General features: G+C 39.9%; 1 protein-coding gene across 3 annotated transcripts in view; it reads left to right on the top strand.

Annotated features, from left to right (window-relative positions):
* Positions 1-2,049: 2,049 nt before the first annotated feature.
* si:dkey-156n14.3 (zinc finger protein ZXDC) overlaps positions 2,050-16,603 on the top strand; it is a 31,737-nt gene continuing 17,183 nt past the window's right edge. For 2 of the 3 annotated variants that reach the window (XR_003718978.2, XM_051921420.1), the window contains exons 1-5: positions 2,050-4,006; positions 11,376-11,528; positions 11,818-11,896; positions 15,284-15,414; positions 16,354-16,524. Coding sequence is in view for 2 of the 3 variants with exons in the window: in XM_051921420.1 (XP_051777380.1) it covers positions 2,107-4,006; positions 11,376-11,528; positions 11,818-11,896; positions 15,284-15,414; positions 16,354-16,524 (2,434 nt within the window). In the remaining variant the exon portion in view is untranslated. The remainder of the gene's footprint in view (positions 4,007-11,375; positions 11,529-11,817; positions 11,897-15,283; positions 15,415-16,353; positions 16,525-16,603) is intronic. The other variant, XM_028825347.2, reaches the window with a different exon arrangement.

Consider the following 16,603-nt stretch of genomic DNA (forward strand, 5'->3'; position numbering starts at 1 on the left):
CTGTGTTGATAACAGATTGAATCATTTCTGTTGATGAGTTTAAAAATAAGCATATAGAAATAAAATCCTGTGGTACCTCTTTATATTCCTTGCTTTGTACCGCAATAAATACAAATCATCGCCAATATACTAACAACCCAATTGTGCTTCACTCACTCAGAATATGGAACCAATGAAGGAAGTAATTTAAGATAGAGAAGCTTGTATCTGTGGCACCTTTACACGAGAACCACCTTTTATCCATCCTCTCAAATGTATGCAGTATTTAATGTCTGGAAAACATCCTGGATTAATTCACTTAGAGATCTGTACATAAACAACGTCTTTATATCCTGCGAACAATTACACTCCAAATTTAACTTTCCAGCAACACATTTCTTTCACTACCTTTAAATTAGAAACTTTGCTAAACAGAACCTGCCCAATTTTCCTCACCTCCCACCTACTTCTATGCCAGAAAAAATATTGATCAGTCTTGAGGATTCAGACAGCATTTCCGTAATATATAAAAACATTTTACAGTCCCTCCCTTTCAAAGATCCAAGAGTACAGTGGGAAAAGGATCTCTCACTCAACATCTCAGAAAAGGAGTGGAAATTAGCAATGCACAGAATTCACTCGAGCTCCATATGCACAAAGCATAGAATTATTCAACTCAAAATTATATATATTGAGCGCATCTCTCTTGTTTAAAATTGTCCAAAATGTTCCAGGGCAAGATCCAGCCTGCGAACGCTGGAATCAAGTTCCCGCCTCACTGGGCCACATGTTTTGGGCCCGCACCAAATTAACATCATTCTGGACCAAAACCTTTAAATACCTTTCAGACAGCCTTGGTGTCACAATACCTCCTAATCCATTAACAGCTGTGTTTGGGGTACTTCCAGATGGGCTTAAAGTGGAAAAGGACAAACAAACTGTAATGGCCTTTACTAGACTACTGGCACGTAGACTTATCTTGCCTCTCTTTCATTTTTAATAAATTTGCAAAAATCTCAAGTAAACTTTTTTCACGTTGTCATTATGGGTTGTTGTGTGTAGAATTCTGAGAAAAAAAAATGAATTTAATCTATTGTGGAATAAGGCTGTAACATAACAAAATGTGGAAAAAGTGATGCGCTGTGAATACTTTCCGGATGCACTGTACTTTTAGGCGGGCTTTTAAACTTTGCACTTTCCTCTATCCAGTGATGTGGGGAATGTGTTCCTGTCTTATATAGTTTGTTTGAAATAAATTTTTGAAATCTGCTCTTTGATTTTGAATAGCCCTGTATTAACATAAGGGACACATTAAATTTTAAACTGTGTAAAGTTAGCCATATTCTTGAGACAATTTACATTTTTGAGTGTGGAATGTACCATAAATAGTAAATAGGTTTATGAAATACCATTTTTTATCTTCCACATTCTTATTATAAAAGAACATAACATCTTTATCTGTGTCTTGCCATTGTCCAAGACCACTTAATCCTGAGTAAGCAGCCTATCCCAGCCATTCACAGGATGCAAGGCAGGAAAGACTCTACTGGGACAGCAGGACAGTTAATCGCAGACTGAGCACACACACATATAAGGAAATGCCGTATTAACACCGGTATTCATCTTAAAAAAAGGTTCAAGATTGCAGCAAACGAATTTTAGGGAAAAAAATACACTAGCAATACATTCCCCTTCAAAGTATAAATATAAATAAACGGGTTAAATCGATATCCTTTTTAAACCTTGCTAGCACCTGGTTAACAGGATGAATAATTTTGAAAGAATCTCTCAAATTTTATTGGCAATACAGTACCTTCTTGTGATATACATACATTTCCTTACAAGTAATATCTTCAGATTGAGAAAGCCGGATGTTTTTGGTTGAAGGGACTATACGCTTCTTAGAATTTTTCCTATGATAATTAATTTGCCTTCCGTGCTCATAAACGGTACTGTCAGAGCTTGTGACGTCATTGCCAGCCTCCCACACCTGAAGGCCACTAGCCTGTTCGGGATCCAAGCTCCTCTAAAAGTCCAGTCCACCTTTCACCTCCAACTCCGCTTTTCCCGTTCCAGGCCGGGAGGGCGGGGCCGGCGTCTGTGTGTTCCTGCTACAGGGACACCAAGATGGAAATGCAGGGGCTCTTTGCGGCCCAAAACACACAACATCAACAACATGGCGTCTCCTGCAGGGAGAAGCTGTCTCGGACAGCTCGCGATGCATCTAGACCGGCGGAAAACGAAGCGGATCTGTTCCATCGGGGCCCCCTTGGTAAGCAGTCAGTTGAGCCTCTCTTTCGCCCGCTGACGCAACATGGCTGCAGTGGTTTGTTCTCAACTCGGGGCAGCTGTAGTAGTGGCAGCGCGGCAGTACAAACCTACGCGGCGATCGGCCTGCGAAACGTGAATGCTTTGCCGTTGCCAAATGGTAAAGGACGGGAAGAAAAAGAGGGTGAACTGAAGGCGGATTTTGACAATGACGATACGGGAATTCAACTGGCTTTTCCTGTGCTGCTGGTAGAAGACGGCCACACGCAGTCACAGCAGCTCTTACGGCAGTTGCAAGATGGCGCTCCGTTGCCTTCCGCGCAGATACGCGAGAGTGCCGTGGCGTTGACTCCCATCGCTAAGGACAATGAGGAGTTTTACGTGGTTGTTAATGTGGTTCAGGAGGGAGACCGCAGCTACAGGAAAGAAGCGGGACGAGGGATTCCTAAGGTCAAGGATCCTGTCGCAATGCACGATGTGTCGAAGGATGTGACAGAAGCGCCCATAGCGGAAATTAACTCGGAAAGCGAGGCAGTAGACTACAGACGCGGACTGGGCTCGGTCACCACTTCAACCTGCCAGTCCAGCAGCTCGGAGGGCAGCCGGGACACAGCAGTACAAGGACCGCCCTTCAAGCATCGGGCCGGCTGTTTTGTCTTCGCGTCTGATTCGGTGGACAGCGATCTTACCGCCAGTTCGCAGCCCAGCCCGTTACCCGATGACAGCAGCAGCAGTCGCAGCCAACTGGAAATCCCACCAGACTTCCAGCAGACCACGAGTCGCTGCCGGGGAACAAACTCTGCTCTTGTAGAGCCAGCTCAGAATGGCAATCAGCTCTATAACACATTCATGGAGAATAGTCCGGACACCGGCATGCCAGATTATCCGTCTCCCCAAACAGGGGACACCTTTTCTGGCACTATCGCCATCAACAACCAGAACCTCGTTCTTACGATAGAAAACGGGGTTCTGACTTTATCCGCATCTCCGGACGGTGGCGTCCACATTCTGCAACAACATCATCAATTGAAGGAATGTGCCCAAATTAAGGACCAGCTACTACTAAAGAACGAGCGACATCCCGGTGACAGGGACACGAACATCAAAGTAGGTGAGCAAAGAAAAAACAACGAATGTGGTGACAGTGCACCTTCTGGGCATGACTCTAACCCAAACGTCAATGGTGACTCGGCCTTCTCTGATTCCATCGCTACCAAGGCATCTAGTAAGGAAGTGCCAGACGGGACTTTATTCTGCGCCCTATCGGAGTCCGATATGATCTGTGCAGAGGCCAAGGAGGACCTACACAGCAGTTTTGTCCTAACAGAGAACGAGGAATTGCAAATGGCTACCATGTCCAAAAAGGGGGTCGTCGTTCTGTATCACTGCACACAGTCAAACTGCAGCCTGGCGTTTGACACGAAGCATAAGTTGAAGCTTCACCTGCTTTCCCACACTGAGGATAAGAGACCCTTCAAGTGCACCGTGGAGGGCTGCAGCTGGTCATTTACTACGTCGTATAAACTCAAGCGCCACTTGCAGTCCCACGACAAAACGCGACCCTTCACTTGCGATTGGGACAGCTGCGGCCGAAAGTTCACCACAATTTACAACTTAAAGGCACACGTGAAAGCCCACGAGCAGGAGAGTAACTTTGTGTGCGACGTGTGCAGCGAGCGCTTTCGCACCTCCACCAAACTGACCATCCACCATCGGAGTCACTTTGAACCAGAGAGGCCTTACAAGTGTGAATTTCCAGGTAAGGTGCTGGTGTTCTCAACCTTGTGCATGTGTGGTTTTATTATATTTGATTAGCCAATTGTAATTGGGCATTTGATTCAGTGGACCCATTGATCACAGTGTTACAGTTGCTTTCACTTGTACAAGTCGAGCACATGTTAGTTGATTACTTGGAGCTGTAGACCAAAATCGAAGCAACATCTTTTTGATTTAGAGACAGTCATCGAATAAAGCGAACTGATAGCAACGTGTACTGAGAGATCAAATTAAAGTTAATTTAACTCAACATGATCATATTTGCTACAATTATGTGGCTATTGTTTTTTTTTTTTTTTTTCGTAAAGAACCTACCTTTTATTCCATTGGGGTGCAAGGGATCCCAACCCCTTTCTACAACTGGAAGAAAAGCTAAAGACTTTTAGTAAATTTGTTTGTAAATGCTTGGGGAATTTGATTCATGATACCTTTTTGATATACTGCCAAACTTGTCATCCAGCCTAAGTCACAAAAGCATTTTTTTTCTTTACTAATACAGCAGGTCAGTTTATTCAAGGTTTAATAATAATAACAGTACATTTTATTTGTACAAAAGGTGCAGGCGATGAAACTAAATCATGTTTATACAAGATTGTGTGACCTGTTGCAATTCTAACAGAACATTTGTCTGTTTTAGTGCTTGGGTTGATAAACTGTATGTGTTATTTGTAATGCATCAATTAATTGAGAATAACTATGGTTCTTATATTTGAGTAAATCGAAGCATTGTTTAGCCTCACATTAATTTACTGATTATACAAGTTACATGAACCCCTATTAACATGACTAGATTATGCAATTCAAACATTATATTTTTTTTAGTGTAGCTGTGGCCTCATGAACTTGTGTCATTCCAAATTTTTTTTATTGGTTTTCTCATGTTACTGGTGGTATGGAACATTTTAAAGATCAACATTGTAATTACCATATTTGAAATGTGTGGTGGTTTAATCTTTACTAGTGAAACACATGGACCTATGGTCTTAAATTCTACAAAAAATTAAATATAAACAACCGTAAACTCTCTGTCCATAGCTTAAAAATGTAACAACACTTACTTGATTATGAATTCTGAACATGCATATACAGTGTCTGGGGATTTTCAATAGATTGGCTTCTGGGGACCATGCTTTGATTACAGTAATCTTTCCTGCCCACCAGTAAAGTGCTCACTGGGTTTCTGCTACCTAATATGTTTTAAATTTCTAGAATTTATCATGTCATAAGCTTGTGATTAAGGCTTAAGATTAAGAGTCTAGCCCCATTCGTTTGCAAGTAATTGTGTGACAGATGGACAGGCTTTATATTTATATCATGTTACTATCTCACCTCTTTTATACAGTAACAAGGGGGGCTCCGTCCTCTGCTCGCCTCGCTCGCCTACCCCCGGCATTGGGTATCCTGAAATACATTAGTCGAGCTCGTTTTGTCTTGGAGCCGTGCCCGCTTTGCTTGCGGCATTTCAGACGCGCGTTGTAGGCGCCTGCGTTCATTGATTTTATCCAGGCGGGCTCGTGTTTGTATATCTGTCAGTTGAGCTCGTTCGTTTTGAACCCGTGCCTGCTTTGCTTCCGCAGTTTCAGACGCGCGTTGTAGGCGCCTGCGTTCATTGATCTTATCCGGGTGGTCTCGTGTTTGCATCGTTGAGCTGTATTGTGTTTGAATTCGGTGTAAAGCGCTCAGCGGTTTGTACAATCCCAAGCAGCACATTATTCCTAACTTCACTCCGCAGTAGTGCCACTCACAATATGTCGGTGACGCCTGCTCCTTCCGTAGTAGTGCCACTCACAATATGGCGGTGATGCCTGCGCCTTCCGTACTATCATTGTGGACCTGTGGGGCCGCCGTAGCCTCTTCCGTTTGAATCTGGGCTGCAGCGCAGAATCCTCTTTTTTGTGTGGCTGTGTCGTTAGTCGTTAGCTATGGGCGCGTTGTTGCTTCATGTCTCATTCACGTCAGTTGAGCTCTTTTCGTTTTTGGGCCGTGACTCCTTCGTTCGCGGTGGATACGACTTTGGTTGCGGTTTATGAGACGCGCGCTGTACACGCCTGTGCAGTATGTCTCATGGTCCCATCGCCGTGTACCTGCGTCCATGCCATCCGGTTTACCATTCTCGGTTAGTAATATGGATTCCTTAGTTGTGCAGTGGTTACTGCTGATGACCTATCACATATTCAAACTCCATTTTTTTTAATCCTGCCCTCCAGTTGCTCCCTATGGAGTACAGATCTTCTACCTACTGGAGTTTTACATGTTGTTACTTTTTTTCTTTTTCTTCCCCCCCCCCCCCCCCTATTACAAATATGTACCCTAAGTTCTTGTCTATAAGCCGGACTCATGTATTAGCCGGAGACCAAAAATCATACGAATTTTTAAAATAAAATCGTATCATAGATAAGCCGGACTCATGGATAAGCCGAACATACTATAACCTATAACTAATAGAAGGGAGGGAGGTCAGTGGTCTCACTCGCGCCCATTTAATTTCTTTAAGGGGGGAGAGAGTGTGAGATATTGGCGTCTCTCTCACTCCCCGCATGGCGCGGTTGGAGCGGCCGGAGCGCGTTCTTTCTGCTCTGGGCGTCGCCGAGTCAACACGAGCGCGTAGCGGTCATTTAAATTGTGATTTTATATGTAAGCATATTTAAATATATATCGCGGATTTCTGCGGACAATGGGTCTTTTAATTTCTGGTACATGCTTCCTCAGTTGGTTTGCCCAGTTGATTTCATACAAGGGACGCTATTGGCAGATGGCTGAGAAGCTAGATTGCTTACTTTTCTGTCAATCTTGCGCTGACTATCTGTGATCCTGACGTATGGGGATTGAGCAGGGGGGCTGTTTGCACACCTAGACGATACAGACGCTCGTCTAAAAATTCTGAAAGATTATCTTCACGTTGCTATCTTTTGTAAAGCTGATTCCTGAAAAGACATGCTGCACAGTGCTTCGCATACTTAAAAGGTCGAAGGGCACGTATTGATTTTTGACTGAAAAACAAACTCTCCCTCTCCCTCTCTTTGTCTGCTCCTGACGGAGGGGGTGTGAGCTGCCGCCTTCAACAGCTTTGTGCCGCGGTGCTTCGCATACTTAAAAGCCAAACAGACATATTGATTTGTTTCTTCCTTTGAAGAGGAAGATATGTTTGCATTCTTTTAATTGTGAGACTGAACTGTCATCTGTCTTGTCATGGAGCACAGTTTAAACTTTTGAAAGAGACAAATGTTTGTTTGCAGTGTTTGAATAACGTTCCTGTCTCTCTACAACCTCCTGTGTTTCTGCGCAAATCTGTGACCCAAGCATGACAATATAAAAATAACCATATAAACATATGGTTTCTACTTCGCGGATATTCTTATTTCGCGGGTGGCTCTGGAACGCAACCCCCGCGATGGATGTATAAGCCAGACTTATGTATAAGCCGATATTCTATTTTTTCATTTTCACAACTTTTTTCCTTAGATAAGCCGCGGCTTATTGACAAGAACTTAGGGTACATTTTAGGTCGATTACCAGTTCAAAAATTACCGAGCTTGAGTGAGTGTGTGCAAGTAGGCCTAGTAATGGACTCGCAAATGCAAGGTTGATTCCTTCTGTGCACTTCATATTGTCACTTTAGGCTCTGGCCCTCCATAATCTAAAAGTGTCTGGCTTCAAAAGATTAAAAAATTATGCTTATAGTGACTTTGCTTTTAATGCTCTCTATTAGGAAAGCTGGTCTTTAGAGAGAGAATTTGTTGGGGGCTTCTGTTACATATCAGTTAATATCAAGTATCATGCTTTTAGAGTAAAGAAATTCTTTTAAGTTTGCTTTATAATAATTTAAATGATCCCTTTAAAGCTTCTCTTGGTCAGTCAGTTGAATAAAAAATTGAAAAAAATTCTCTATACCACGGACCGCTTTGCCTCTTGGGTGGACACAATATTACACTCTAGGAAGAGTATTTATAAGGCATTAGTTTGTGGAAAGTCTATGCTCTGACATTTTATTTATTTACAGAGAGGATGATTTTTCTGCTTTTCAGGATTGGTTGTTGCAGCACTAGAGACATCTCCCATGGTGACAGTATGGCTAGGAAGTGCAAAGTATAGGATTTGTTAAATGTAATTTAAAAAAGAAAAAAAAAACTTTTTTTTATAAAATAAGCACAACACACACCTCTGACCTGGAATATGCAGATTTGCAAATGTTTGTTAAATGGCTTGAAACTCACCTTTCAGTTTACGCAAACCCAAGCAAGTATAACTGCTGTGCTGATATGTGATTAATTATTTTATTAGCACATATGATTTTGCAGACATTTTCATGAATGACAAAGGAAGGTTTAGTTTTTTTTTTTTTTTTTTCCTTAAAACCATGGCCAGCTGCGTGGTATCAGTGAATGGCCGTCTGGAATGACCATGTGGATGATCTAGCAACAGCAGAAACCTGAAGTTATCAGAACTTCAGTACAAGAAATGTTACCAGTTGACAACTTTGGAGCAAAAATGCTTTTGATAGATGATCCAGGATATCATGCAGAATATCCTATTCCATCAAGTGACACTATCACTAGCCCTATAGGGGGGGAAAAAAAATTGCTGAGGAGCTTCTAGAGCTGGAAACCCAGCTAGTGACAACCAGTAGTCTTGTATATGTAGCTGACTTTTGGACTGTGGTAACAGTCAAGATATACAATATATACAAATAATGTGCCACTTTAAAGGTGAGGAGTGATAGATACAACAATTGCTACTATGAACACAAAAAATTTGCAGTTACAGCAAGACGTACTGCTCGGTGTCATTTGACAAAGCTAACTGCTGCTGATGAACTGGTTGCTTGAGTCCAGGATATCACATGGAAATGATTCCTGACTATGAACATACGTCAATATGTTCCTTTTCTAAACAAAATAAAAATATAATTGCTCTTGATATTGGGTTTGCGTAATCAATTTATCTGGCATCCCGTGCTACAGTGTATCAAGTGATGTGGGCAGGAGCAGATGACCAAGAAATAACATCCATCCATTCATCCTCGGATTCTCTTCCGCTTATCCGAGGTCGGGTCGCGGGAGCAGCAGCTTGAGCAGAGATGCCCAGACTTCCCTCTCCCCGGCCACTTCTTCTAGCTCTTCCGGGGGGATCCCAAGGTGTTCCCAGGCCAGCCGAGAGACATAGTCCCTCCAGCATGTCCTGGGTCTTCCCCGGGGCCTCCTCCCGGTTGGACGTGCCCGGAACACCTCACCAGGGAGGCGTCCAGGAGGCACCCTGATCAGATGCCCGAGCCACCTCCTCTGACTCGATGTGGAGGAGCAGCGGCTCTACTTTGAGCCCCTCCCAGATGACTGAGCTTCTCGCCCTATCTTTAAGGGAAAGCCCAGACACCCTACGGAGGAAACTCATTTCAGCCGCTTGTATTCGCAATCTCGTTCTTTCGGTCACTACCCATAGCTCATGACCATAGGTGAGGGTAGGAACATAGATCGACTGGTAAATTGAGAGCTTCGCCTTGCGGCTCAGCTCCTTTTTCACCACGACAGACCGATCCGCCTGTCGATCTTACAGAATAACATACAAAACTAAATTTAAAATATTTTTTTTCTCTTTGCACTTATTACAAAAATGTAATAAACATGATCTGAATAGTTATTACCTTCAGTATTTGTAAAGAGCAGATCTAAACCTAACTCTTCCTACTCTGATCCTTCCTCAGTTTTCATCATCTCCAGGTAACCATGGATGGCGTCAACATACTCAGGCTTAGAAAGAGCGCTGGAGATTTTGTGGATTTTATTTAATGTTCGAAACAAGCTGCAGAAAGTCAAAAGTGCTGAATATCACACTATTGATTTTTAAATATCAAATCGAAAATTCAGTTTATTGCCCTGTCTTTAAAGCATTTGTACAGCACTGCCAATGCCAGGCAGTACATTATTGGCTGTTTTACGGGGGTTGAAAGCTTGCAATGCTTTGGAAATGTGAAACTGTGTTATTAAGTTGTCTCAGAGTCATATGATTTGTCTTATCATTGTGAGTTGTAGTCATGTAATTGGACATCCTCGAGCAACAAGATCACACTGAAACATGTCCAATCACTGCCGTTTCTAGTGATGTAGCAGTCAGGGGCCGCTAAGATTCACACCGTCAAAAATGATAGTGATTTATTTATTTTAATAGAGGAGTTCCCAGGAACGTCCCGAGCCTTGGATCGACCCGCACTCACTCACAAAAGAGACCAAATGAAGCGCACTGGGGACATTAAACAATTAAGTATATAATGAAATTAAATGAACTAAATGAAAACAGTAATACCACCCCTGACCCCTTCGGCGATATTACATTTAACATATAAACACAAACCCCATACAGCAAAGTCCATGTAAACCAAACCGGATGAAATGAGAGATGATGAAGTTAAGTCCAGCGATCTGTATGTTGAAAGGGTGAAAGAAAACACAGTCCTACCGGTAGTTATTGAAAGGATGAAATTGGACGGATGGTTCAGGAGCGCTCCACTCTTCTGGAAAACCAATGAATCCAACACAGTCCTCAGTGCACAGGTAGACAGACGATCCAGACCCCAACAAACGAATACAGTCCAGGACACAATGATTAATTAAAGTTCCAATAACAGCAGGCAGCACGACAGATAAACGCAACACACAACAAAACAAACCTTTTTTTTTTCCTTTTGCCCTCTGCCCTCCTTTTAACCTCCTTTGACCCCCAGCAGCCCCTGAAAGGACTGCTGGGAGATGCAGTTCTTATTTAGTAGCACTGCTACAGTGATCTCATAAAATCAGCCATTTTTGTCTCCAGTTGGTAGCAGTCTGTATGAGACACAACTGGATTAAATACAGTTTATAATCCTTAGATAGCCGTTGTTATTCTGTTCCAGCTATTCAAGGTTAAAGTCACAAATCTTAGTCTGAGGAGGGTCTTGGGATACTTGGCACAGGGGCATACTGTATAACTAATTTTTTTACACATCAGCACAAGAAGCTATATTAGATTGTGATTGTGTAAAGTGAGTAATATTTGGAGGATTTCAGTCATGCAACAGACAACTTGCAATTGTAGAAGTTTGCAGAAATCATACTTTTTCATTGTAATGCTGTATAAAGAAAATATGAGTTGGTTAAAGAAATGTTCTTGATTATTGGAATAGAAGATTGATCTCAAAAGAATTGCATCATTTTTTGAATATCATTGTGATTTTTTTTTTGTGTGAATATCATTATGCGTAATAAGTAACATGTGAAAATAATAATAATGCACAGTAATAGATTCCCCCCCCCCCACAGAAATTCATTTGCAGCTTTTCCCGACTTTCTTCATTTCTGTCTTTTCTATCCTTTATTTTCCAGGTTGTGAGAAGACATTCATCACATTTAGCTCATTGCACTCTCATAGTCGAGCACACTACAGAGAAACTGACCAGTTTTCCTGCACCTTCCCAGGCTGTGATAAACGCTATGATAAAGCTTGCCGACTGAAAATTCACTTGAGAAGTCACACTGGTATGGTTCGTTGAGCTTGTTTGTGCACAGAGATATAATGCATACGCAGATCTGGTCCCCAGTTGTTTAATTTGTTTGGGTAGATTTTCCTATGATATTGTTTTCATTTTGTATTAAAAAAAAATGTGGAAATCTGTCTAATTCTATAATGTCTTTTTGAACATAATTCACTTTATTTGGCTGCATGAAATTCTTGATTTTAATGAGCAAACTTTCATAGTATATTGAATACTGTTTATGCCTTCTGGGTGCATAATAACATCGCCTATGTTACCATCTGTGCTTGTAGGTGAGAGACCATTCATGTGTGACTTTGAAGCTTGTGGATGGTCATTCACCAGCATGTCCAAGCTGCTCAGACACAAGAGGTGGGTGCCATATAGTGCTCATACCCTACTGCTTTGGTTTTTTTTTTTTTTTGTTTATTATGAAGGTGTTTGAATACAGGAAATATGATGGCATGGTGGTTAGTGGTACTCCAATTTCTTCCAGCCTCTCAAAGATTGGTGTAGCTTGGTATACATGGGAGAGGCCATCAATGGACAGGTACTCAAGCCTCCTGCCCTTTACCTGATGCTGCAAAATAGGCTCTAGTACTTTATGAGAGTAAACTCAAATTGGCAAGATCAAAAATAAAGGGCTATTTAAATAATCACAACTTGACTATCTGTCATCAGGAGAGAATATTTGTCCAGAGTTTGATTTCTTTATTTCCTTTATGTTGGGGTTTCCATATATTAATATTTTGGCTATTTCCATTTCTTTCCCATCTTGACTGAGGACAAAACCCAGTGGGTATGTGAAGTTCTGGTGCTTGCTATGTTGAGATAAATGAAGTTTACGTGCCACTCCAGATTTAAGTACCACCCACTATTGTTTATAAAGTTTAAAATTGGTTTATTACCAAAAATACATAGTACATTATAAACAAGACACAGCGGTGCTAGACAAAGTCCATAGCAACTAGGTGGGGTATGGGGCAAAGAGGAATGTGCCGTGAGGAGAGTTTAAAGGAAATGAACTTTATAAGTTTAAACAAATAGAGGTTAAGTGGTGATATCATCAAAGAGTTTAAAATTATGAAAGGAATTAGTATTATATTGTATAGTAGTATTAGCAAGACTGTTATATTAAAAATAAAATCAGTTACACAAGCACTGGGAGATGGTTATAAACTTAAGGGCAGAAGAAATGTTCAAAAGTGTTTCTTCATGCAAAGAACCATAGACATGGAATAAATTAGCAAGTAGTGTGGTGGGGAGTGGTTTTTAGGGACCTCCAGTTCTCGACTTGATGTTATTTTGGACAGTCTAGTTAAATAGGATGGACTAGCTTGTTGGGCTGAATGGTTGTCTCACTGTTGGTTCAAATATCCTAAAGTGAGAGCAATATGATCAGATGCAATAGCAACTGCATAGCACCTACTTAGTTGTGTGTGTTTTTTTATTTCATTTCAGCTGACAACTCTTTTAATTTTATTAGTTATTACAAATATGTAAATCACTTTAAATGAAACGTACATCAAATATTTCCCTGTGTCTTATGCATTTGGATTGATTGGATCTTTTAAGGTTTCAGTGCTGTAATTTTGAGATGTATGGGAATTAAAAACAAAAAAAAGGAAATGTTATTGCAAGTCCAAAGCAAAAACAATTGTATGCTAGTTAAATCCTAGCTAATACTATAACACATCAATATTACAGTGTACTTGCAGTCAAAATAATACATATATTAAAAAATAATTTTTAAAAGCCATGCTTATATTAAGTTAAAAAGTAAAAAATAAGTCTCTCATACATCACTCGTAAAATAAAAGCGTGGGCGCTTTTTGAGTGTTGATTGATGAAAAGCGCCCGTGCTTTTATTTTACGAGTGATGTATGAGAGACTTATTTTTTACTTTTTAGTACACTTTTTAACTTAATATAAGCATGGCTTTTAAAAAGTGTATATATTATTTTCAACCTTTTAGTCCTGAAAAATTTTCAAATATTCTCGAATGAAATGTTCTAACCAATACTAACGCCATCTATTGGATAAGATTTCAATCTGTTACTAGCACCATCTATTGGTGAAATCTTGAACTATTCTTCATATGAAAATTTAATTTTTTAATTAACATGGATTAATTGATCAATTCGTGAAACTGATTATTGATTCATGTATTATCATCGGAAGTAAGTGTGCAAACTTTTCAAGTTATTTGGACAACAGGAAGTAGGTTAAATACAGTAATCCCTCCTCCATCGCAGGGGTTGCGTTCCAGAGCCACCCGCGAAATAAGAAAATCCACGAAGTAGAAACCATATGTTTATATAGTTATTTTTATATTGTCATGCTTGGGTCACAGATTTGCGCAGAAACACAGGAGGTTGTAGAGAGACAGGAACGTTATTCAAACACTGCAAACAAACATTTGTCTCTTTTTCAAAAGTTTAAACTGTGCTCCATGACAAGACAGAGATGACAGTTCCGTCTCACAATTAAAAGAATGCAAACATATTTTCCTCTTCAAAGGAGTGCACGTCATGAGCAGAGTCTGTCAGAAAGACAGAGAAAAGCAAACAAATCAATAGGGCTGTTTGCATTTAAGTATGCGAAGCACCACGGCACAAAGCTGTTGAAGGCGGCAGCTCACACCCCCTCCGTCAGGAGCAGACAGAGAGAGAGAGACAGAGTTTGTTTTTCAAGCAAAAATCAATACGTGCCCTTCGAGCTTTTAAGTATGCGAAGCTCCGTGCAGCATGTCGTTTCAGGAAGCAGCTGCACAAAAGATAGAAACGTGAAGATAATCTTTCAGCATTTTTAGACGAGCGTCCGTATCGTCTAGGTGTGCGAACAGCCCCCCTGCTCAATCCCCCTACGTCAGGATCAGAGAAAGTCCGCGCAAGAGAAAGAGAAAAGTAAGCTGGGTAGCTTCTCAGCCATCTGCCAATAGCGTCCCTTGTATGAAATCAACTGGGCAAACCAACTGAGGAAGCATGTACCAGAAATTAAAAGACCCATTGTCCGCAGAAAGCCGCGAAGCAGCGAAAAATCCGCGATATATATTTAAATATGCTTACATATAAAATCCGCGATGGATTGAAGCCGCGAAAGGCGAAGCGCGATATAGCGAGGGATTACTGTATTGTAATATTATATATTACAAGATTTGTACCAGACAACAAACAGGTGAAGTTAATATAAGCGAGGTAATAAAAAAGACATTGAAAATTTAGCCAATTACAGGGTCATTGAGGAGCTGTGATTAGTTGTACTTTAATATTGCTTTTCACTATGCTTGAATTTCTAAAGTATGAAAAACTAAACATAATGTTAATGTGTATTTTATATCAATTCAATAGAGGTGTTAAACCAATTTAACCATTTCTGAAACCCTTAAAATATAAAAGATCTCCTAGAACCATACAGTATTCTTGTCTTTTTAGTAGTAAATGTAAAGTTGTTTATTAAAAAATGTTTTGTTCAGTATCTTAAATTCAGTCTAACTCTTGAAAACTTAGTTTAAATGTGTTTATAAATATAAAATGAAAAGGCAATAGAGGATTTTTTAATGTACGTTATTTTATTTTATGGATTTTTTTTTTCCTCTCTCACTGAAGTTCCCTAATCGGAGTTGTTTAAAGCTGTCTTCGTCCTCTTTATAGATGGAGGAAAAGATCATTTTATGACAGTCTTTACCTGATTAACTGATTGGTCATGATTCAATGCTGTATTTTCCTTTTTCTTACTGTTTTGTAATTCTTGTTTCAGAAAACATGATGATGATCGAAGATTCACCTGCCCAGAAGAAGGCTGTGGGAAATCCTTCACTCGAGCAGAGCATTTGAAGGGCCATAGTATAACTCATTTGGGAACAAAACCATTTGAGTGCAATGTGGATGGTAAAGGATTTCTTAATTTTGTTACTGATTGCAGTAATACATCTAAAAAAAAAACAGTTATTAAAAATGTACTCAGTTTCCTTTACAGTGCATTTTATAACTAAGGTATAATATATATTATAGATCATTATAATGGTACAGGTTTTCCATAATAATAATAAATAGCAACTTTTTTTATTAAAGATAGCAATGCTTTGAAAATTTCTGTTTTCTTAAAACAGGATTATTAACAGATTTAATATGTTTGCCATGTCATCATAGTATCAGGATGGATGTTAATGAGTAAAGTTTTGTTCTTGATACAAAATAGGTCATACATTGTTTTTAAGCATATATATTACAAAACCGTCAAATACATGCTTAGTCATAGAAAACAATTTTTTGTTTATGGAAATAATCATTTACAGTGTAATGACTGGAGAGGGTGATGACGTTTTGTTTACATTTTATTTAAATAAGTTGGGACCAGTTAGGCATACTTGGGAAGTTCAGATTATATGTATTTGGACTAGGAATGTGCAATTATCTTTAACTAGGCCTAAATCTTTTATGTTTGTATTTAAAGAATGTGTACGCCCCAGCAATACCCCTCTCTTTTCTACTTTAATATAATTTCAATGCAATACAAAGTTGTCTTCTTTTGGTGTATAAATGTTTTTTTCTCTATGCATCTTATCCATTTTAATGGTGATTTAGTAGTTGCTGGTAATGAGCCATGCATATTTTATAGAATAACAGACAATGTCTTTGGAGATTTTATGATTGGCATTTTTTTTAATAATGCAGATGGTTGCTATTTTGCAACACTCTTATACACCAAAACTTAGGCCCTTTTCTTTATGGCATTGCTTTTAACTCCCATAGTAATACACTGTGCACATCTTGATTTATTAGTTTAGATGTAACAATCCTATTGATTACTGTTTTTTCCTTTGTTAGGCTGTTTTGCCAAGTTTTCTGCACGAAGTAGCCTCTATATCCATTCCAAAAAACATTTGCAAGATGTGGAGTCTTTAAAAACTAATTGCCCCATAGCCAGCTGCAATAAGCAGTTTATCTCTAAAAGTAGCATGAAGTCCCACATGGTTAAACACCATAACCTTGGACCAGGTAAGTGTAATTTGGTGATCCTTAGTTATTGGTTCTGTGTTGTTTCTTTGAAGGTTTTGATTTTATTTATTTTCCTGTC

This window comes from Erpetoichthys calabaricus, chromosome 18, assembly GCF_900747795.2.
Source record: "Erpetoichthys calabaricus chromosome 18, fErpCal1.3, whole genome shotgun sequence".
Classification (NCBI taxonomy): domain Eukaryota; kingdom Metazoa; phylum Chordata; class Cladistia; order Polypteriformes; family Polypteridae; genus Erpetoichthys; species Erpetoichthys calabaricus.